This window comes from Fringilla coelebs (assembly GCF_963513975.1).
Source record: "Fringilla coelebs genome assembly, chromosome: 1".
NCBI lineage: Eukaryota > Metazoa > Chordata > Aves > Passeriformes > Fringillidae > Fringilla > Fringilla coelebs.
In genome coordinates, this window is record NC_140028.1 from 123603384 (window position 1) to 123628301 (window position 24918).

Here is a 24918-nt window from a genome sequence, read left to right on the forward strand (position 1 = left end):
TGCATTTCCTCAAAGTCACTTCATGCAATTTCAACCTCAGGGAGAAGCCATTCATCATGCTGAACTGTGCTATAATTTAGGTAAATTTCTGCAATTCTGCAATTCCATTCTTTTCAGCAGTGAAGCAGTTTTAAAAAGGGAATGTTTTGTACTTTTATTAAGCATGTAAAAAATGAATATGTTCTAATTGCATTCCTCACCTTTGTCTTGCATAGGTTAAATGCCACTTAATACTTTAATTCTGTAAATGCTTATGCATGTGCATAAGCATTTGCAGGATCAGTACTTTAGAACATTAACTCATTGAGATACAAAAAAAAAAAAAATAATTGTGCCTCTATACTTTTGCAGCATTAACAGAAATAAAGGGTACAACAGAAAGTACTTCAACAAAGATTATTCAGAATCAGGAACTAGCAATTGCATTTTGTTTCTAAGTTAATTTTTCCAATGAAGAACAGTATCTACAACTGTAGTCTGTGCTACAGCCAGGATCCTCTCTCCTTTGACTTTTATTGTGCTTCTCCTTGGTGAAAAAGGACCAGAAAAAGGACCAGATTATTTTACTGTGACTACAAGTTTTTCCAACTCTTTTTTCTTCTAGAGTTCATTTAGACAGCAGCTTGAGGAACAAGTTGGTTTTCACTTATAGCAATATATAAAAAAACATTTTTGGCAGTAACATTGTGTATAGGAGCGAAAGAGTTCATATTTCAGGCCATTTTTATGATACTATAATCTAATGCTTTCACTAATCCTAAAATCATTGAGGAATCTGAGTAGCTAGACAATATTCACACTTCAAAACCTTTTTTTTTTTTGATCCTCACAACACGTTTAATGAAAATGAGTGTGCCCAGCAAACTCAGCTCTTCTCTAAAGGGTTTATTAGCAAATTCCAAGACTTGTAATACTTTTCTTCTGCTCCTGTCAGGAAAATTACTGGTATAGTACCACAGACTGGTTAATTCACTCTTGATTAATATTGCTAAAGAGAACTATCAGACTGTGGGTACACGTATATATAAACTTGACCAAATGCAACTCTTTTCACTCTAATAAATATAGCAGACATCCACACACTACTAAGCCATCCATGTCAAACTCAGCAATTCAGTCACAACAAACTCTGCCCCCCAGCAGTCACCCAACACAATATAAACTCGATTCAAAGTGCAAGCAGTGCAGCAATGCCGTTTACCATACCTTGTTCCCCAACGTTTGTTGCTGTTGATTTGTCATCATAGGATCATACTGCATTTGTTCCACGCAGCTGGGCTGTGCCTCCTGCGTGCACGGGTACATGGAAACAGCGCCTGCATAGCATGTTTGAGGAGTCAGCATAACTGAATCAGAGTTTATCCCACACTCAAGGTTTTCAGGGACTTGCTGCAAACAACTGAGAAAATCCTCAAAGTTGGAAGAAGCAGAATAGGTTGATCCATCAAAACCTGCTGCAGGAAAATCCATTTGAGAAAAATTAGAAAGCTGTGGCATCATCACTGTGGGTTGCTTGTAAGGAACAAAGTCTTGCCTACACTCATAAGGGGAAGTGTTAACTTCTGATTTGTAAGAGAATTCAGATGTACTGGCATGCATGCCAGGGAACATGTATTGCTGGGGCTGCTGCTGTGAGCAGCTAAGAGGCATGCCAGAGCTCCAATTTGTGAACATCCCATTGACTTGCATATGTTTCATCTTTTGACACAGCTGCTGTTGCTGTTGCTGCTGCTGCTGCTGTTGCTGTTCCACAAGCTGCTTCTGGTGCTGATGAAGTTGATGTGGATCTAAGTCTTGCTGTACCATGCAACCTTCATTCTGGACCAAGGGCTGCTGCTGGTTACAGTCTGAATATAAGAAGTCAGATTTATTTAAGGAATCCTGAACATAAGTCAGGATTTCGTCAGTTATGTTGATGTCTCCAATATCATCCACATCAGATAATTCAGTTTTAAAAAACTCCTCATCCTGCTGAATACACTTTAGATCTTCAAAGTCAATACCCAGATTTTTCATGATGCTGTACAAATCACTGGTTTTGTTATCCTGAAAGAGTGCTGCACTGTCTTCAGGAAGTGGAACAGTACTGTCCTGGGAACACTCCATTAGCTCCCGTTTGAGAATGTTGTGATTTCCAGCAGGTAGGAGATTGTCTGTCCAGCCACTGCTAACAACACCACCCAGTTCATCCCTACTGTCTGCAAAGAAGTTCCGCTCAAAAGAAAGTTTATGTGAGGCTGGAGGGCAGAGATAAACAGACTCGTCTTGCCTTAACATGACACCTAGGAGGGAGTTTGGATCCACAGACTCATCGTGCAGCGTTGCTTTGGCTCCTTTTCCCACTGTGCTTTTACTCTTCGGTTGAGAGGGGTCCATAAGGCTTGACATAGGGAAAGATACCTCATATAACACAGCCTCACCAGTGGCAAACATGAAGGGCAACTTCATGTTACGCTTCCGTAGATGTTCTGCCCCTTCTTCATCTCTGAAAATAAATCAGATATGTAGCATGGTACTGCAGTAATAAACAGTTGTTCTAATCTTTTTGTCCCATGGAATTAACATAAAAAATGAACTATTCTATTTGTAGGCATTTTTCGAATTCCTACCTATTCCAGCTCAACTTGGCTGAGTTAAACCAAGAGGCAGATTATGAAATAAGGAGCTTATGACTGTAATACCACATTTACATATTACATTTGTAATTAAATCTAGACTGCATACACCATTTTCTGTGCATTATGGGCTGAAATGAAAACAAGTGGGCTTTGTTCCATGCATTAAGCTTTTCTTGGTATAGCAAATAAATCAATATTTGACGTATCAGTTTTTCTCCATTTTACAGACTCCTTAGCAGAAATTATTTCATCGATTTAACAAGGCTGAATTCCATATTATTCAGAACTTAGCTCAGCACTAAAATTCAGGACTGAATTTGTTATTTGTTGCTCCTTCTACACAACTGCAGTTGGATTTCTGAGGTTTTGCTCATTGGGATTGAATATAGTGCATAGAATAACTTCATGCTTCTGCTGCTGACCTTGTTCTTTATAAGAAATCAATTTGTCTAAAGTTTTATGCAAAAGGACTATGCCACAAGTTCTGAAATACCCGAATTTTCTACATTTGTTAGCAAACTGAAAGAATTCGGAGAATTTGGAATATAAAGGCTAATAATTTAAAAACAGAAATTCCTTTGTGAACATAAACAGCCTCAAACTAGTTTTCAGTTTTGGAAGCATGCTACTTTATGAACTGGTGACTTACGTAAGAGGTCTTTGTGTGGCAATGATGTAATCTGGTCTTCCATTTTTGTAGACAAGCCGTGCATTTGCCTGTACCCAGGCCCATCGATTTTCTTTGGTTAGAAGCCTAAATACAGTCATTCCACTCTCACCTGTCTTCATCACTAAAGAGTAAGCATACTGTTTACTGTCCAGCAAGCAAATAGTGAAAACATGCATGTCATGAAAGAAATCCCATCTGTAGAAAAATTTTATGAATCTCATGTCCTCAATCACTCAATTCAGTGTGACACTAATGCATTCCCAGTGAATAAGGATGAAGGATCACTTCAAGATGTCTAATTTACTCATAAAATAGAAGTCAAAACTGCAGAATATCTGCTACAGATTGGCAACATTTTCTATGGGGCTTTGTAAGAATCTGCTAGAAGCTTCCTCCATTTTCAGCAGAGCAAATCCCTAGCAGCTTCAAGGTGGACAAGCTACTGGGCAAGTCTGGAACAGTTAGAAATTGTGAAAATGCCTCAGTGATAACATTTGAGAAAAAAAAAAAATTGTGCAGATATAATTGTGGCCAAAGAGAGTGGGTTGAGAATTAAGAGAGGAACAGCTCCGCAGTACACCAAGGTGAGTGAGGAAGAAGGAGCAGGAGGTTCTAGAGCTGAGATTGCCCTGCAGCCTGTGGTGCAGGGTCTGTGCCATGCAGAACCATGGGGATGCAGAGATCCACCTGCAGTCCACGGAGGAGACCCACGCCAGGGCAGGTGGGTGCCTTACAGGAGGCTGTGAACCCATGGGAGGCCAGTGCTGGAGGAGGCTCCTGGCAGAGACTTGCAGACCCATAGAGAGAGGAGCCCATACTGGAGAAGGTTTCCTTGTGGAAGGTGTTTTTATGGCCCTATTTTTCTTCTCATTATCCTGCTCTTTTGTTAGTATTCAATTCAATTAATATGCCCAGATGTCGTCTGTTCTGCCTGTGACAGTATTTGGTGAGTGATCTCTCCTGTTCCTTATCTCAACCCATGAACCCTTCATTATATTTTCTCTCCATTGTTCAGTTGTGAAGGGCAGAGATGGAGAGGCTTTGGTGGGTGCCTAGCATGCAGCTAGGGTCGACCCACTAGAGTCATTTTGGTGCCAAAACCCAGGATCAGGAGGGTGTTGAGATAAGGATAGTAACCAGGAGAGGTAACAAGCAAAATGAGTACTGAACAAGGTTAGATGGTAGAATTATCATGAGGAAGTTTTGTTGTAATTGTGGTGAAGGGACAGGGGGTGTATTTTGTGCAAATTGTCTAATTTTGTTCTGTGTTGTGATGAAGTTATCTTGGTTTTTGTGTGGGGAGCTTTAGTTTATTTTGGCTGGTTTTGTTGTTCTAAGTGAAGGTTGTGTGATGAATGTGGATTTTAAAGATAATTCTTAAATATGTGATTCACAGAGGCAAGGGGTGGAAGTAATAAAATTGTTCAAAAACCCTGCACTTCTAGACAGAAAAATTAAATAAGACGTATTAGGAAAGTCTAAAGTCTAACCAAACAACCTTGCTACAAAAATTATTTTCTTTATTTTAATCTTAGCATAAAAAATGTACCAAAACCAGTTTTAGAGACAAAGTTTCAAACCATTCAAGTTTCATCCCCTTCTGCTCTGGAACCATCTCTTTGTTTTTCTTTATGAAAGAAACAAAACCACTGATAAGCAACAGTGACTGAGCTACACCTGAAGCAGAAAACATGTTAAATAGGCTGAGAATAATCTGCTGAGGGGCATTATCAATTGTCTATGGGAGGATAAAAGAAAAAAAATGAACTTTTCAAGAGAAGTCAGTAGAAAAGAAGTATCATAATATTCTGAAGATGATTCTGTAAGTTCCGAAGATAGTTGTGTTATAACTAGCAGCAAAAGTAAAAATCAGAGTCTCCTAAACAGTTATACATCAGATAACTGGTGCTTATTTCCTCAACACTGTACTTCTCTCCATAATTGTTACTTAAACCATCTCAAGCTGCCAAGAATCAAACCCAGAAATGTTTGGATGCTAGCATGTTAAATAAGAGATCAATTTGTGGTAAAAATCTTACACCAATATTAAAAGAAAATGTTTTATTTATCTTGTTAACAGGAAAGCTATCCTTGGTAGTCCCCTTGCCCAAAGAAAGTTCTTAAAATAGCAGAAGTCAGGCTGAGCAGAGAAGGAAGTGAGAAGAGCAAGATGTGACAGAAACTGGAATATTTATCCTAAAAGGGTCTAAATAGGAATATTAAACATTTCTTCAACCAGTGTAAGTTTTTAGAAGGATAGGTGGAATATACGAAATGAACAGTGTTCTTTTTGTTAACAACCTCTTTTTTTTCTGTAGTTCAAATTTTGCTTTCATACTGAAAAAATACTCCATGCTTTGATTTTACAGCCTTTTCTAGGGAATGAAACTTACTTCGGATGTGATTTTCAGCACAATAAAGCATGTCAGCTGCATGAATAAACTGGTATCCTGTTCCTCTCATACACAGCTCTGCTTCGGTGTATCCCAGGACAATCTTTCCTCTGAAAGGTAAAAAAAAAAATTTGCAACACTGCTGATGAAGCAACTCACAGAATGAATGTCAGCAAGTTAATTATGGCTAGAATATTTCAGATGCAAGAACTAACAAACGTTTGTTGCTATATCAATTGTACACGGAAGCAGAACAACTCCAATAAAAAACAGAGTCAACAAATCATAAAACTTTAACTAGTCTGCCAGGTTGCCTTCAGTGACTAGGACTGGGTTCACAAAACCATTAGATCATAAAAAAGAGTGGATGCCTACAGCCAGACTCTCAATTCTATACTACTGAACAAATTCACTCCCAGCAGGCAGCTCCCATTAGTTGCAAAGAAAGATACTGTTTTCTTAGCCCTGATCATTTACCTATAGGTGCTTGTGTGTAGAATTAAATAGGGGTTTGACTTCAGCAATCTAAAACTTCTTGCCTAAATTAGAATTTTCAGTAACCTAAAGTTCGAACCCAGATGTGTCTCAGAACTACATCCCCTTTGCTTTTGAGTGGTATGGGACCCCTGTGTTTACATTTAAACAAGATATAACTCAGAGGACCACTAGCAAGAGTCATGTTTGACCCTGCAGCTAAAATTAGAGTACTTCACTAGAGGCTGGGGAGATGAGACACTCAACAGAATTCACGTGATCTCTGTGCAATACTTGATAAAAAGACATAGTCAAAGAGAGACCTAAACAGGATTTGAAACAAAGACGTGGAGATGCAAAGACAAAAGGGGGAGAGCAGAGATGGGGAACAATATACATAAAACTATTTTTTTCAATAGAATAAAAACATCAAACAGAGAAAACAAACGCTTGTGTCAACATTTTGTTGGTTTTTTTACTTGTATCAGCATAGAGAAATAAAACATTTTGGTCTCTCAGTAGACAAAACACCAAATAATTCAATTCTATCCTGTAAGTAGGCATGGAAACCCATGTGAGAGACTCCACTGAAAATGAAAGCATTGTCAGTCAAAAACAGGAGGGAGAGGAGAAGGAAGGAGGCCAGAGGTTCTTATTTTGATTTAAAAGCATCCTAATGGGCTTCTTGCCGTGTTGAAACATTATTTTCATCTAGTACTGCAGTAGTATTTCCAAATTTTACATAGAGAAAAGAATGCTTTGGAAGTGGGTAAAATCATAGTATAAAAAAGTATTGAAATTCTGTTGAAGGAAAAATTTCCATTGTATTTTACAGCCATTTGAATTGAAGCAGAAATGTAGAATGAAATTAAACACTTGCTCTATCAGTTTTAAAACCAAATTTCGAACCAGATTTAACGTGAAACTTTTCTTCTTCCCTGATTCAGTACTATAATGTCTTTTGGTTTTTCTCTTTTGCGTTGGTTTTGCAGATTTTAGCTTTGTTTTTCTAACAACTGAGAGTCAGAGAGCAGCGTGCCATTTCAAGGAAATAGACTATGGCACACTCATTTCTCTTTACTTCATAGCAGGGCTAGAGAGAAAAACTTTAACAGCTTCTAAACTGCCATCACTGAAGCAATTTATATACCAAAAGAGTAGCCTGTTTTATATTTCAAATACATACCTGAAACCTATTTCATCGGCAAATTATTAGACAATTACAGAGAATAATTTGTACCTACTTTGCATCACAGCCAGTGGGTGTGAAATCCAGTTTGTGCTTAGTTCTGAAGATGAAGTTTTTGGTTCGTATCTCAAGGATGGATGGTGGCTGCAGGGGAGTAGCTACTGCAAACAGTGCAAGCTGAGGAGACAAAGTTGCACCATCCTTCCCTTTCTTGTTTTGTCCATGCAGAAACTTCAATCGTCCTTGAAAATTCATAGCCTTAGGATGAGGGAAAAAGTAATTGTTACATGCTGGAGATATTTAAAAGCAAGATATTTCTGTTATGATGTAAAACATGTATCTTTCATTTTTCTTAAGATCCATCAGATTCAAGTTTTATAGGATGGCATACATAAAAGTTAGCTAACAAGTACAGAACACTGTTGTTATACCCCTGATTGTGTCACTTCAATATCTATTGCTAAACATGCTGAAAAATTAATTAATGGGAAGATTATTCTGTAAAAAAACCAAAAAAAATCAACATGTAGTATCAATATCAACTGGGGCTTCTAATATTCTAATGAATACACACACATAGAATTATATCATTATTTCTCTAACAAAATATGCTTTAAAAAACAAGCACAGACTTTTCCAAATAAGGAAAAACTATGATCCTATTAATTACGATAACTTATTGCATCTCAAGATACTCAACTTGCTACAAGGAAATACTCTTGTAATGCATTTGAATCTATAAAGCACACAGCATTTTTAAAAAGCAGTTGCTTATTTGCATTTCACAGAGAAAATCTGGCCAGGAGAGAGAACTTGCAGCTGGTTGTGACAACAATCTTAAAGGGGAGTCATTCAGTTCACTAACTGAAACATTGTGGTTCAAGCAGCCCAGATACCTTTGGAGACTTAACAAATAAACTAAGTTGCTGCACCTCTTGTTAAGAGGTGCAGATTTCCAACTTTTAAGCATATGTGGAAGTTTTTATGTAACTCCATACTCACCAGGAATCCAGATGAATTATCCAGGAGACATCGTAACCTGCAGATGAAATTCCTTTCCATAAAGGAAGAATTCTCTGGGGGAAGTTGGTCTGGGTTATAATAGGTTGCTGGCTGTGAAAAGCCATTATCTCCTGCAGGAAAGGATTATTTATAAGGATTATTTTTAGAAGAACACCTAGCAAAGGCTATCTATAACAAACGATCTTCCTTCTCATAAACAAAGCGTTAGGTCGTGACCTGAGCAAGAACAATGTAAACTGGAAACATCCTCAGAACCCATTATTATTGTAACACTGAGGTTAAACATCAATTCTTCTGATGGGATTATGTTTTACAGGCTATGGTATTTGAAAACTAAATGTAATTTCAGTTTTTGGGTTTTTTGTGGGCTTTTGTTTTGTTTTTTACTTTGGGGCTTTTGTTTGTTTTGGTTTTTAATTTATTCATTATATTTGTCAACAGACTAGATTCTGGACCAGTTGCAAAGAGCAGAGTTCTCAGCAGAGAGCACAGACATGTTCCTACGATGGTACGATCTCCAAAAGGAACAGCAACCACAGGAACTGAGTATTCAAAAACTCAGTATCAAACTGTGAAACTTACTTTCCAGACAGCCAGGTGAAAGCAGTAGCAATAAATAAAAATAAGCAACTTTAGGAAACCACCACAAAATAATCAGCATTTTTTCTCCAATGAAGGCAAAATCACCTTATTAAATAGTGAAAATATTTCTGGGCTCTGCTGATCAAAACACCATAGTTAGCTCTCCAGATATACCTGGAGTACTCGTGTTTTGCAGTTGTTTGTTTTACAAAATACTCAAAACCATGATTGTTAACTAGGATAACAACATGGTATCCTTCCACCTTGTCAGGATAAGCATTTGCTAAGTGGTATTTACAAAACAGACTTAAACATTTGGAATATAAAGTAAAACCAGAAGGTAAATCAATAAAGCGCTGACAAAATGCTTATGTTCCACATGAGACTACATATACAGAGATACCAGAACATGACTACTCACAGCAAATTTAGCAAAGCAATCTTGTTTGCAATACATATAAAAAACCATTCATACCCTAGGGATTAATACATGCAGAAAATTGAGAAAAATCCAGCTTAAAAAGACATTTTATAATGAAATATTCTTTAATTAAAAAAAATAGTCCATGTACTCTTAGAGAACTGATTATCAAGTATGAACAAAATAATAATACAGATTTTAAGAACACATATTGACTTTCCAGAGATGGAGATGAGGACAGGGAGAGCATGTCACTTAATAACACACCACATTATATATTCTGGAATATAATTCTGTCTCATGAACAGCTGGAAAAACTTACAGATAGGCTCAGAGGTTAGTACACTGGCAAAACAAACCCAAAGGTAAACAAATCATTACCAAAATCCAGTTATGTTTAATCTCCTATGAATTCAAGGGACTGAATTGGAGTCAAATGAGATTGCTGATATCTTACCAATAGGCCTTGCAACCTAAGGCTATCTAATTCCTACAAGTATGCTCAGTTATCTAGCTTTTCAGATAAAATCAGGAGAGACCTTTTTTCCTTAAAAAAACTGCTATGCAAGGTCAATTTTTGCTGAATGAACTTCAAGGTATGGAGAAAAAGAAACCTTTTTCTGCTCTAGCTGGTAGTGTGATGAAAAGGGATAATCTAAAATTACAGCCATGTAAAGAACTGTATTGGCCAGTCACCATTATGAGCAGATCCCACAGGCAGACAAACTTGGTTATTTGTAGTCCAAGACAGTTACCATAGAACTTTGACATTAGGAAATAAGAAATCCCCACACTTGTCATAGGGATGGTTCTCAACAGACAATGCAAATTTCCTTACTTGCTACTACTGCAGTTTTTTTATTATAAATTGCTTAGCCGACAGTGAGAATTTTCAACACTTCTGAGATGGTGCTTCTCTAGGAAGCTCTCTGAAGAAGCAATAATTAGGAAGAAAGAGCATCAAGGAAACAGCTTGCAAATTCTAAATAATATTTCAAGAATGCCAACTCTGACTGGGTGCAGATCCAATGAGCAGTGCCAGGGTTTCTGCTGGCATCCTCGGCACTGTTAGGTGTGTCCTTCAGCATTTCTGCCATGGGAGAAACTCAGTGTTATTCTTTGGGTAAATACAGAGTGGAAATTTGAAGGTTCAGCAAGTCCAGCTGGATGCTGTGGAGTTTGTCAAGTTCCATAGTAAAACGCACAGTTCCCAAGAGTGAGCAGAGCTGTGGTGAAAGAAGTGGCTCCGGAGAGGAGGGGAACAGAACTCCAAACAGGAGGCAATGGGCTTCAAAACTGAGCCTCCTACACTTGTGAAAGCAACACTGCTGCACTTTTCCAGGCAGACAGAAGGCAGGAAGGTTTTATGGCCAGGATCTTGAATGACTCACTGTAAGAAGGCAAAGAATCTTACAGAGCATCTACAATCCCTAGAGCAAAACTACCATTTAACACTGCAGGGGTTAGAACCCATATCCCTCACAAAACTCACACTGGATCTCATCAATCCCACGGAGCAATGTGCAGAACATGCAGCGCATTAAGTGCTTGCCTTTAAACTCAAGACCATATGGTTGCGCAACACGCCAAGTTCAAAAGATAATCCAGACTTAATGCCCCAAAGCAGATATTTGGGACTGAAAAAACCAGAATTTTGCAAACATCACTGGGAACAAGTCAAGGACCAGGAGGCACGTCTGGGAAGCACAGTAACAGCTGAGGAAACCAGTGGTCTAGCAGCATACCAGAGTACTGAGTGAGAAACAAACAGTCCAGGCTAACTGAAGCAGAATCAGTTCCCAGACTCAAGATGGAATCTGTGCCTGAGCACAATTATAATATATCTATAAATATCTACATAATGCTAGCGTAGTGTATTAAAACAGAAATGGAATAAATTAGCAAAATGGAGGGGATCCTTATGCTTACAGCATTATCCTTTGCTATAAATCTGAATTCAGTTTAAAAATCCTCAACATCCAAACAGTTTATGCCACTTGAGGCTCAAAAGTCATCATTGAATCATAGAATGGTTTGAGATAGAAGAGACCTTGGAGATGACCTAATTCCAACCCCCCTGCCATTGACAGGGACACCTTTCACTAGAGCAGGTTGCTCAAAGCCCCATCCACCCAGTCTCTGGATGCTTTCAGGAATGGGGCACAATTAGCAGCTTTTAGCAAGCTAGAAACACTAGACAGTAACCAAAAAATTTTTTGTAATCCTGCTCAGCACTTCCTGAGGCCAATCCAACCTGTCATACTTTTCAAATAACCTCTTCTAAATTCATATTCACTTGCTTAAGGTCCATAGAACATAATTTCACTCTGAAGCAAGAAGGATGAAAATCTGGTTTCTGAGAACCACACTCTTTGCTGTACTGAACTCTACTATTAACTAGCTGTGCAGCAGGCCTGTGGAGATTGATCTAGAGATGATGCAACAATGTTGACTCCTAAATGAAAAACTGAAATATACTGAGGTGTGTTACAAACACAGTAGCCTTTCTATATTAAATCAAGGCATTTCCATACTCTAATTTTTTAATTACTTAAAGATTTATTTTAAAAATGGACCTTTTATGGATAATAAAGCCCCTATAATCACGTCACAGTAACAGAAGACTTTACCTACGTGTTTAAACAATTCTTGTGCAAAGGGAGGATTAAAATGGAGCAGTTGTCTCAATGGCTTTGTGGTCATTATGATGCAGGCACATGCTTCCTGGATTACACATAGCCTGCACCTACACATCTTTGCTCTGATACACATGCAATATGTTTCTCCTTAGTTGTTTCTCAATATAGCAGCTCACTTAAGCATCAGCCAGCAACATGTGACAACTCTGCTCTAACATGCATACTACTTGATCTTAAAGGCTCATCTATTTAATCTTTTATTTCTCTTCCACTTTTATCTCCAAGAGAAGTACTGCTCTATGTGGCAATGAATGCACTATTCCCTATAGTAACACTGTAACTAGGATATTCTTGGACCGATCAGTCTGAAGCATTGTCACACTCCAAATTAAAGTCTTCCAATTTAAAATATAATGAGTACTTTAATGGTGCTCTGCTCTGAATAACAGTGCTTATTTAAAGTGCAAAAAATAGTAATTCTCACTGTTGATTAAATGTGTCTATAAAATTCAAATAAATTTGAAAGACACTATTTCTTCCTTTATTCATCTAAAATTATCTAATTTTTTTTACAGAGACAAATTAAAAAAGGCCAAAAAACAAACAACTAATACAACAGGCAAACAATAAATTCTGTTCTCACCTTGTACACTTGGTCCAGAATCTCCTGACTGGGCAGGATTTAATGCCCAATGTAGCTGTCGTTGAAACTCAGGCCTGTCTTCTGTGTGAATCAATTCAAATACACTCTGGTGTATAATATCTGACTGTGAACAAAAGGAGAAAGGGGAGAGAGAAGGACAGTAAGAAAATTATATCACAGTATGGTACAAGTTGTCTGATCGACGGCACTGTTATGGATATAGCAAAATCCATTTTGCTCAGGGATAAATACATACAATCACATGCAGGTGGCAAAGCTTCATGAAAAAATTTTTAGCAGCACAGGGAGCAGCTTAACTACATACATGACATGGGAAAAAATAATAAAAAATATTGCATTAGAAAAGGAAGTTACATTATGTCAACTATTTCTTTACCTGCTTTTACCTAAGAAGATTTGGAAATGCTATGCTTAGGTTCTGTTTAAATTATTTAATTTGATATACTGGTAAATAAACTGTTTACCAGCTAGTACTTGACTTGATCCACCATAGGTGCTACAGGAATACAAAAGAAGCTAAAGACCCTGAACCAAACTGCCAAAACTAAGCCAAGCAGATTATAAACAGTGGATTTTTTTGCCTGAAAGTTTTGTCACTTCTTAAGGATGCGCTAAAACATGTAATTATTAAGCCCTTCTTCCAATACCAATTGTGTGGTTAGGAATGTGATCTAAATGGCAAAGGCTCAAGAGCAAGGATTAGTGCTTAAAGGAATTTAAGAGGGAAAAAACCCTACACAAAATAGTTAAGAAAATATTCAGTTGGCTGAGATGAGTTAAGATCCTGTTTTTTGGCATGTTTCAAAAGCCCAACCATTATATAAACAGAAAATATTTAAATAAAACATAGATCTAATGTAATTGAGATGAACTGGCAAAAGCAGAAGCCTATGTCAAATTTTGCTGAGATGAATTTCATAAAACAATCAGTATTTTCCAGAATAAATTGCCAGAAATGCTAATTTTTGTAACTTTAAGACTTTACTTCTATATAATGCATTTGATTTACTAGCATTACTTCATGAATGTTACGCCCAATTTGTTTTCCAAGCTTTTTTCTTTTTTCATTCCCCAGCACTGAAGGAATACGTAAACCCAGGAATAAAAATAGGGTTTTTTGAAATACTTTCTTTTACACAAACTTTCCCCAATCTCTTATCAGTTACCTGAAACTGCAGACCAAGCAAGGTTTCTTGTTATTTTTAGACAGAACCTGAATCTATCAATATGAAGTATTCATGGATATACTTTGAGAACTATAACTATCATCTTCCTTCTATCATCTTCACATAAAGTAAACCCAGGAGTTTTCTAACAAAGGAAGAATTTGCCTGCTTGGCCTGTCTTTAGTACTTTGGCACCTGGTTTCAAGCCCAAAGAAGTCAGCCATATGTAATCTGCACCATAAATAGTAAAAAACAAATGCTTGTCATGAAATTATTAATTAAATAAATAAACATGAGCAAGAGAACAAATTCCAAAAATACCAAAATCAGTCACTTGATATTTATAAATCTCAAGGCATATGGAAATAATTTTTCATGAAAGGCTTCCATTAAAATAATTACCTTCCCATTGAATTATGTCTCACTCAGCATCGTAAACTGGGTAACACCACAGTATAAATTTCAAACAGTTGTTCCAGTAAAGAAAAATTAAGTGTGAAAATTTCCTATCTTGCCTAACTCAACTTTGGAAATTATATTCCTGTTGTGCTTGGCCTGACATCCTGGCACTGCGAGCTGATAGAAAATATGGTTTCAAAGTAATTCAACCTAAAGTACCTAACTGAGAGTTTTATTACAAAAAAATTTTAAGACCCTAAATATGAACACTGATGGTCCCTGAAATTAGGCAAAACCTCAGAAAAAAATAAAATTAAAAAAAAAACTTACTTGTTGAAATCCCAAGTAGTCTTGGATAGTAGAAGAGACATAAAAGACCAGAGCATCTGCTGTAACAACTAACACAAATCCATTTAATGCCTGGGGAAGAAACACAGCAATCTGTCAGCTTCAGAGATAAAATTCCAGATAATTATTGTGTGTCTAGGTATACCTATACTGTAGGCCCCCAATAAAATGTGAAGCATGCAAAAGCACATCATTATCTGACAGCACAAACAGGACTCCTCATTGCATCTCTCTACAGTGTTAGCATTGAAATGAAGAAAATTTGATCTAATGAAAAGAACCCAGAATTTTATTTTAAAATTCAGTGGAGAAGCCAATCCATGTTGATGACTTTTCAATAACCTTGATTGTACAAGACAAGATATATGAAGAACTTTAAGTTTATCTAATATCAACCACATTTCACAATGTTTGTGTGGCTCAAGCCTTGGATACCCCCAGCTGCCCACAGCACAAAGAGAGCCATGTCACAAACCCAGTCCCAAAATCCATTCTATTCATAGTGCAGACAGGCCACTGTGGACAGGAAATCAAGCTATCAAGATCCCTATATAGTCCAAGAAAACATTTTATAGTTTACTTAAAATAGAAAACCTCTGCAAAAGCAGGCTGTTGCAAGTAAACAATGTTTTTGAAGAGATTTCCCCCTCCGTGGAGCAGCAGACCAGGCGGCTCCACACTCCGAGTCACGCAAAGGGCATTTATCTGAACTCCCAATCAATAGGGTCCATGGCAATTGTTGTGATAGCAAACAGTACATTTGTGACTTGGCAGCTCATCTGAAAGGTGCCGATTTACTTCTATGGATTTCAGTCAAGATTTAACAAAAGGCAGTCTCTAGGGGCTGGATTGAGTATATTGTGCCACTTAATTTCCTCAGCTGCATTCAAAGGCAAATTTGGCCAGCATACTCAAAACAATTTTTTTTTAAAAAACTCTTTATTTATGCAAAATTATTGTACATAGAAAATGTAAAGTAAGTGAAGGATATCATATATCTTACTGCAACAAATTAATAATATATAAATATAATATCTGATTAAATGACTGATCTTTAAATGCTGTGAATCTCTCTAATTTAATGTGTAGATATTATTTAATCTACTCTCATAAACAATTTTTAGCTCTATAAAAACTCCTTCTAAGCTTAGTAAACTTTACTTGAATAAAGAATGAGATTAAAAAATCAATAATAATCTGAAATTAAATAGCATGGCCGATCCAAGAAATCTCGGGTGGTGACACAGAATCCTTGGTTTTGATGAAGCTCGCGGTAATTCCACGGGAGCAGAATGCCGCAGTGGCAGGTGCTCGTGTCCTCTGCCGACCTGTTCTGCAGGGCATTTCACCTCAGCTGCTTGACACAAAACATCTGCAAGCTGCACAGCATCTAACTTGGTCTCAAATGCTAAAATTGGTTATTCTGGTCCATTTCATCCAGAGCTACCTACACTTTCTGTACCTGGAATTCAATCACATTTCGCACTGGCCCTGGTACACAGTTCATCTGGCACCAGGATTGTTACTGAGACAGCAACATGCATTACTTAAGCCAAATATTCTGTGAAATGCATATATCTGGATATACCAATAAGTGGGAGATGAGTTCTGATGGAGGTTTTTGCAAAATGCAATCCAAAAATAATTATCTGAAAACACATAATGAAATTTCTCAGTGAGTTTTTATTATTCTGGAGAACTGAAGATGATATTTGTGCGTCTAAAAATACTCAAATGCTTCTAATAAAGACGTAATTACAAAATTGCTCATTACTGTTGAGAATTAAGTTTTAAAAATTTCTTAAAGGTCATCATTTTTCTTGCACTTTTTTTTAATAAACTTATTTGGGCTGTAATGGATTTTGTATTTAAATAAGAATTTGAAATAATTTAAATAATTTTAAAGGAAATTTAGCTTGCTTTTAAGAAAGACACATTTATGTATTTGATCTCTGCTTCCACAATATATTGAATTGGTAAGACAGTTTCTATGTTGGAAATTAAAGACAATTTTCTGTTTGTTAAGAAGAAAGCAAGAACAACTGAAGAACAAATAAAAGTAAGTACAAACAATAGGGTGTTTATTCATATCACCTTGGAAAAAGCAAAAAAAGTAGGGCGATAATAAAAGGAAAACATTCATCATCAGTTATCATTTTTTCACCTGTGTAATCAAAATAGTTCTGAGCATAAGTGGAAGGGAAGGACTGTGCCAATATTTACAACTTACTGCTTCCCACTATCTTCTGGAAAATTCCCAATTTCATCACACTCATGACTTGTTACATAATCTAAGAAAATTCTATTTACACATTCATTCTCATAAATTTTTTCACATATATAAAATATTTACAAAACACATTCATTTAAGAAATTTGGTTAATTTACTTCCCAAGAGGGGCAGAATTTTAAGTAATAACTATATCACCCACTTAATTTTTATACTGGAAAAGAGTTCCCTCATATAACTTCCAGTCAGAAGTCATAAACCCCCCCACTATATTTCAGATTAAATAGATGCCTCCAATATAAACCAATATTTCAGCTTTTTAGGTTCATTTCTGTTTAAAAGAAAGCTGTTCTCTGGCAGTAACTCCACAACAGTTCTTTGCCATACTTTATTAAGGTTAGAAAATGAAATAAATATTCTAATTTTTTTAGTTGGTTAGAAAACAATTTTCAATTAGCATCAATTTAAAATAATTGGGTTTTGGGATTCTTAGAACCTGATTTCATTTCTAGTCTTTGAACACTGAAATTCATTTTGTTTGAAGGAAACAATTGGTTCTGACTGAATTATTTGCCACTTTTGATAGATACATCAGTGTGGAACTTGCGTAGAAGACAGACTAACAACATATTTCAAAAGGAGCTGCAGGTCTCCACAAAATCTATTCTGTGCAACTAGTTAGAACATAGTAATATCTATATTTGTAATTTCTTGAGTTTAATCTGGACTTGGTAGTATATAATTATCCATATGCTTTGACACTCTAGGATATTAAAACAGGCTAGACAACTTTAAAAAAACCCACACTTTTTAAATTAATATTTTCCGTTAGTTCATATAAAAGTTATTCAAAGTATTTTAAAATTTGTCTTGAATCTACACTATGAATGCTGAAATCTTTCAAACCACAGAGAAAGCAAGACATTTCAGCAAGCCCAAGGTCTTTGAAGTTAAAAATTGTTTCTTTCAGACAATTAGTCACCAAATTTACAGTAAATCAGTAACTTATCTGGCCCTTATAAAAACTGTTCCTTTATATTAACATCTTTATTAACAACAGATGCAAAGAGATGGGAATCCCCCCCAATAAATTACTTAGAAACACAGAAGAGGAGCCCATATTCTAACATCCACTCTAAAGTCCCTACTACCAAAAAAAAATACAAGAGCTGTTTAATATTACCCTAAGGAAAATGAGGAAAGAATTTCACAATTAGAAAACTTTTTCTATCTTATCCCTGAGCATCTAGTATGCTAAATACAGGTGTTTGATTTTTTAAAATTTAAATCTTCGTAAAATATGTCTATTGCAAAACATACTTGCAAGAGGAGTTCTCCTTCCAGGATCTGCATCCCTTCTCCACACTTTCCTGTTCTAGAGGTTTCCTGAATGCCATTTCTTTCTGGTCTGGTAGAGCTAGATGATTTCAATGCAACTAGAACAAAGAAAAGAAAAAAAATGTGAGCAATCTTTGAAAGGCTCAATAGAAATTTAGGAAATAATCTGCTATTTTGTGTAAGAAAAAAGTGGATTTAAATATATGCATTTTTATATATTATAAATACAATCTAATGAAAGATTTATTCTGTCAAACAAAACTACATACTCAAAGATCATCCATAACTCAGAATTTGCCTACTCTTCATTGCTCCAGAAAAGAGAGGGAAAAGAAAGAAATCTTCAAATCTGAAATTAGCCTGAGTAGGTCTGTAGTTTCTAAACAGCTTAAAATTACTTGAGCAATTGTACCTTAAAACTTTACCATAAAATTAAAGGCCACCACCTCCAGCCCAAAAATTTCTATGATGCAAAGCAAAGTAAAATTTATAATAGAATAAAACCTATAAAAACAACTGCATTTCTGTAAAATACAATTTTCTCACAATTATGGGATATTCAGCCTTAACTTCAAATGATTTTTCAATCTGCTGAAAACCTTCATTTTTCCACTGTTTAGAACTTTATTCAAGAATCCTGAAAAACTTCTGTTCCCTCACTTTTAAATTACATTAAACTATGTTTTACACGATATATATTAACTGAAAGATAAATGATGCCTTTCCCATTTTTTAAGCTATCATGATAGCTAAGAACTTTCAAGTGAGGCAGTTTTCATTAAAATATACCTCAAAGGCACCACAGAGGAAAAATGTGTTTTAAAGAGACATTAACTGATAAGCCAGAGCAGAATGTATTTAAAGGTTTGCTTTGAAATTAAAACCCTAATGCTGTTCTTCCTACAAGGTAGTCAAAATGTCCTGCAACAGGCCACAGGGAGGAACAGTCACAGCAAATTCATGAGAATACATTATTCAGCCAATTTTTTTTCCTAGCTTTATTTCAAAAGGATATATAGAATATTCACTAAACATCCCTGAAGCTAACAGGCAATAGGAGAAAATGTTTGAAAATGTTGTGTGATTACTGAAAAATTTCATATTCAGCTGTGAAAGCTGCAAGCAAAGATGCCTAATCACCCTTGCCATTCTGCAAAATACTATATGCCATTAAATACAAGTGGGTTTTTTCTTTTATAAGGTCAGATAGGTTCAATGCTGTCTGAGAGATAAAATCTATTAGGGCTCCTGAGCTCAAATGTAGCCAATGCATTAATGGCTATATTCCTCTTAACTTTCAAGGTGCAAAAGAAGTAAGTGTGAAGTTAAACATTTTCCTGAATGGAATCCACACCTTTTGCAGAAATCAGAATGTGGATGGAATCAAGCTGTTTACAGCTAAGACACATGGAAAATTGCCAACAATTTGGATTAGTAAAAATGGAAGATACAGGGGAAAATAGAGCTGTACATCCATAGTTTGGTATGCAACTCGGGAAAATGAAACTAATCCAAACTTTCCCTTTTCTGACAGATAAATCACAGGCCTGTCAGTGCCTGCTGCAAGGCACCTAAGTCCCTGGCACTGAACAATCCCAGATAGCAAGCAGGATGCACACTTGTAATCTGTGCTTCTTCTACACTGTCAAATTGAAGGCTACCAGGAACAAGGAACCTTACAGCATGGGAGGACCACCTTGCTGAGCAGCAGTTCTGAACAGACTCAGCCACACAGTCAGGTGGCCTCACAAACACCCACTAGAGATAAAATAATAGGTAATGGAAAGGAGAACTAAATCTTAAAAAGCATAACTCATCCAAAAGTAATATTACAGTCAACATCACTCAGCTTAAAATCAGCCATGTGTGTTCTGCTAGTTCTCATAGTCTGTCTTACTCATGTCATCAGACAAAATAATCTCAGTATTTCATTACTTTATAGTCTTTGAATCTCTGAATTAAATAGAATTCAGTGTGGGCTATCCTCTCTTAATTTTCCTACACAGGAAATTAAAACATGTAAAGAGTAAAGAGGAAAAATTTGTATACATACTCTAGATTATATTCACCATCAAATTACTTCTCAGAATTTCCCATTAATAATTTTAAAGCATCAAAAATACAGCACATTTGCTTATACTTGTAGAAAAACCCAAAAACAAATGAGAAAACAAACAAAAAAGCCCCAAACCAAAAAATATCAGTTACACAACTTGAGCAGGAGGGTTGGCTTGTAAACACACGCTTTCCAAGTAGGTTAATGATTGTCATTTAATCCTACGTCCAGCAATAGATATTCTTTCCATTTCCTAGACTTCCCTGAAGTCTAGGACTTTGAAGTACAAGTTGAATCTCAAAGACAACTAGATAGTGACATTAAATAGATTTTTCTAGACATAAATATATATATACATTCTGATACATTTGTTTTATGACTGTGAAATGCTTTAGAACCCAAGCCAGCAAATGTAAAAGACAGTTGCTTTTACCTTACATCTACAAAGATAAACTCAAAAACAAGGGTTACATCAGTATTTACCAGCTTCTTATCTCTGACCTTAACAGTTACATTCACGTGATAAGAGACTTATATGGAGATGCAGTGTACTTTATTAGACTAACAGTATGGAGTGGGGAAAGATGTTTGACATACAACTACTTCTTCAGTTCTGAAACAGAATTCTAGCAATTGAGTTCTAACTACTGCCAAAAGCCATCTTTCATTTTAAAACCCTTTAAGTATTCATTAAAAAATCATTTATGTAAGGACAACAGGTATTAGGGGATCTTCCTTCTTTACAAGGACCAACAGTCAGTACAAGAAACTGCATGAGTTATAAGCAGCTTGCTGAATCAACTAATAATTCATGATAGATTAATTTCATTAATTGTCTGCTAAGATGTTCAGAAAGTAATCTGAGAAAAATTATTGAAAAAATAAGTCTATCTACTGCCTCATTTAATTGCTATGCTGTCCTTCAAGAGAGACTCTAGTCCAAGATGAAAAATATCTTTTTCACCTTCTAACACCTGATCTCTAGGGTTTATACTTGGTAGGTATGCTCCCCTCAAGCTCCAGTGCACAACCAGCCCCCTGTTCCTTCCAGGCTGTCACTCCTGCTCTCAATAAGAACCCTGGCCATGACTTCCTCACTTGACAGGCTGCTGCTCTGAAGTCCCAGCTCCACTGTTTCACCCACTTCAGCTTGCAAACTCAATGACCAGGCAGCCATCTGTAGCTTACAGAGCATCTTCAACAGGAATCTTGTAAATGTTGATTCCATAATCTCTTACCAGAAGTTACAACAGCAGAGAATTGCAAAATTGTCACAGAGCAAATGCAAATAGACTCTAACTGATGTACTCGAGAGGGTCCTATATGTGCTAATTGCTGCAAAGTTAATAAAGTAAGTGGAGATGCAGTGAATTCATCATAAGGCATATGTGTAAGCAATTATCTAATAATTATTAAGTTTCTGATAAGCATTCATGCAGAAGGCTGATTCCACACATACATGCTTGAACTGTTGAATTTACTATTACTTTAAGAAAACAATTTACATAGTTAAATTACTTAAAGACAAAGGATTCAAAAACAGTTCCACTTCCTCCATTCATAAAAGTGACAACCTACAGCACTTATACAAATATTCAAAAGAAATATCAATAGCAACAAAATCTAATAAAAATACCTTAAACCTCAATGTGATTAATATTTCATGTAATAATCAGTTGTCTGACCGTAGAACAACACAGTAGCATCCGTCCAACATATTGGGTATGAGACCACTGTCAATACTCAACTCAGGCGAACCAAGTTTATTATACTGTTTTCCTCAAATCTAGAAACTACTAAATTGGGAAATTTTTTTTTCAAGTCATCAAAAAGAACAAAGTAAATGAGAAAAATAAAAGAAAGTTATTTTTTTCTGTTTTGCACGAATAAAGAAGATTTTCTGCCACAAATGCACATTTGTTGGTGCTCAGTTGTCAAGTCTGGAGAGATTTTTCTCCACTGAAACCTGAGCATTCGCACACCAAATGCCTCTTATTTGATTATCAAAGGAGTGAAAAAATGTATGATTAAGCTTTCCATCTCAAAATTCGTCTAATCCAGCCACATGTTATTAGAGTGCTGAGCAAAACCATTTCAGAAACTGCTGGCTGAAAAGCTTTATGGAAACCATGACAAAGTACAATGTGTTTAGAACCTTTTCCTACCTTTTCTTCCCCAAAGAAAAAGCATAGCAAATTGTTTTGGAGGAGTAGGGGTAGCTCACTACTGAGAGACTTAGAGAACCTCTCTATGAACGTTGATACCTCTTGGTATCAAGATGCCAAATTTTAAGCAGACCTTTTAAAATCATATTTGGATTCAACAAATTTCTTTGCATCAGACTTGAGATAATTTTTACTTTTAGGTGAATGATGTGTTCAACGCTAAACCTGTACTGAAGCAACACTTGTCTAATATTGCAAGTATATCACTAGCACATCAGTCATGCAGTTTTGGAATTTAATCTTAAAGAGCTTCCCAGAACTGCTTTAAATCAAATTTTGGCACAGTTTCCAAAATCTGGCCAAACAGGTCAAAGTTTGCAGTCAAAGCCAACTGAGACCGTTTCATAACCTTTTCAGCAGATTTATAAATTCTCCTTGTCTGTTCTAGATTACAGTACAAAAACAACACTTCTCTTCAGGGGGGTGGTCTTGCTTCTGCAACAAATGCTAAGCCTCAACACGAAGGTCACCAGCTAACACAAGACAAGGAGGGCACTACTGAGAAAACAGTAGTTTAATATTAAACTCCTGCCTAAATCATTAACATAAGCTAAACTGTTTATACCTGTGAAAGATCCATTTTAAGTGGGAGAAAATATTATATATACACACCCATGTATCTACATGCAACCTTACCTATTTCCATTACTTAAGATTATATAAAACATTTTGCACCTGCCGTCTCTGACACTGTCAAGGCAAAAATGTTAATGAAAGTTAAGTAACACAAGGAAAAAATGCAACTAATTCTTTTTCTAGGAAGATAAAAGATGCATTGACTGCATATTTTGTAACTAGGTGCACTTCTAGATAGCAAAACCTGTACATTTTAGTAATAAAACTTGTGAAGGATTGCTCTGTATTCAGAGACACAAGAGAAAATAAATAAAATTCAGAATTATCCTAGCTAGTCCTAAAGTCATAGTTTGGTTACATGAGGCAAGATTGACTTCTGTGAAGGCTGCATTTACAAGCAAAACACAATACATGTAGGGGAGAAAAAGTTTTCACTATGTTTTGCATCCCTAAATTTTCAATTTCCTACATTTTCATTTATGATTCTGAATAATTATCAAGATAGATTTGCAGGGGGTCTTCTTCCTTGCATGTCTGAAGATGAAATAATTAAAGAGCAGTCAGCCTGGTAAATGTATTATAAATTACAGGTCAGCTTCTAAATTACAGTAAACTGGGGATGGATGGAGCAACGTATAACAACACGTGTTCTCCATTACTACTGATACTCCAAGATGTAATAAATACATGAATAAAAATGTAAAAAAATACATAACTTTTCTGATGTGCAGAGCAACATCAGAAGATTCCAGAGCAATATCAGAAGAAAAAACCTTACAAAAGTAGTCATGGAAGTTGAATAACAAGATTTTGTAAATATAAGCAAAATTAAGATGAAATTGTACATTTGGTAGTGACTAGTGACAAAGGATACATTTTTTTCCCCCTTAAGCATCAACAAATGCACCTAATTATGACAGTACTGGAACTGCTTTCAAATAATACATTTTAAATCAGAAAAATTACCACTAAAACATACCCAGGACCTGCCTTTACTTTCCATTAAAAAGCCAACTCTAGTTTAAGAACTAGTAACAACCAACCTTCAGCTTCAGAAGCCATGATACTTAATTAATAAAAATATTTTCAGCTAATATGGAAACATATAAATATGCCTACTTATTTAGGAAAAGCTACTGAAAGAACCAATAAGCCACAGAAGACAGGTATTCTTGATTTGGCCTCAAAGGAATTATTCATAGTTCAAGAGACAGAAAATGCCATGAAGCAGCTATCACAAGAGGATAAATCATACCACCATGAACACTTTCAAAGAAATGTTAGTAGGTTATGGTTGGTGAAAAAAGAAAAAAGAGACTTAGGGGAAGTAAAACTTTTATCAGAGAAAGTTGTAACTGAAAAATTATTTCCACTACTTAAAAAAGGAGAACAGAACGTGGCTAAGTTGTCAGGTTCTGGGCAGGCTTTTGAGAGTCAGTAACTTAATTGCTGTACAGATACAGATTGCTTAATTATGTTAAAAATCTCTAGAAATCAAATATTTCCAGGTGTGCAGATTCTGTTACTGCAACCAGAGCCCAGCAGTGCCACAGACCTGCACTGGATGCACTACAAGCTCTGTGCATGTCACCCCTCCATTTCCAGTCATCCAGTACTTCCTTTCTAGCCCAAATTCAAACCAAATAAAATGCATATTCATCAGCTATACAATCAGACACAGCAGAGAGCACAAGTTACCCATCTGTGATGATGTTCAAGAACAAAATGAATTTTCTTTAAGGGAGGAAGAAATGTTGGATTTGCCCAAAAATGCTTAGACTAAGAACCGGAAATTTTCATCTCCAAAGCAGATGATTCCAAAGGTTAAAAGTGCCTCAATACAAAATTTTTCAGTAGAAATGGTTGGAAACCTATAGTGGCTGTCACCAAAGCCCCTGCTACAATAA

At 36.1% G+C, this 24918-nt stretch overlaps 1 protein-coding gene across 1 annotated transcript in view; it reads right to left on the minus strand.

The window, feature by feature from the left end:
* AHR (aryl hydrocarbon receptor) overlaps positions 1–24918 on the minus strand; it is a 61453-nt gene that overhangs the window by 5236 nt on the left and 31299 nt on the right. The window contains exons 3-10 of the mRNA XM_084202751.1: positions 18137–18252; positions 14569–14658; positions 12653–12776; positions 8347–8477; positions 7400–7602; positions 5682–5791; positions 3268–3409; positions 1207–2485 (exon numbers count right to left, since the gene is read on the minus strand). Coding sequence (XP_084058877.1) covers positions 1207–2485; positions 3268–3409; positions 5682–5791; positions 7400–7602; positions 8347–8477; positions 12653–12776; positions 14569–14658; positions 18137–18252 — 2195 coding nt within the window. The remainder of the gene's footprint in view (positions 1–1206; positions 2486–3267; positions 3410–5681; positions 5792–7399; positions 7603–8346; positions 8478–12652; positions 12777–14568; positions 14659–18136; positions 18253–24918) is intronic.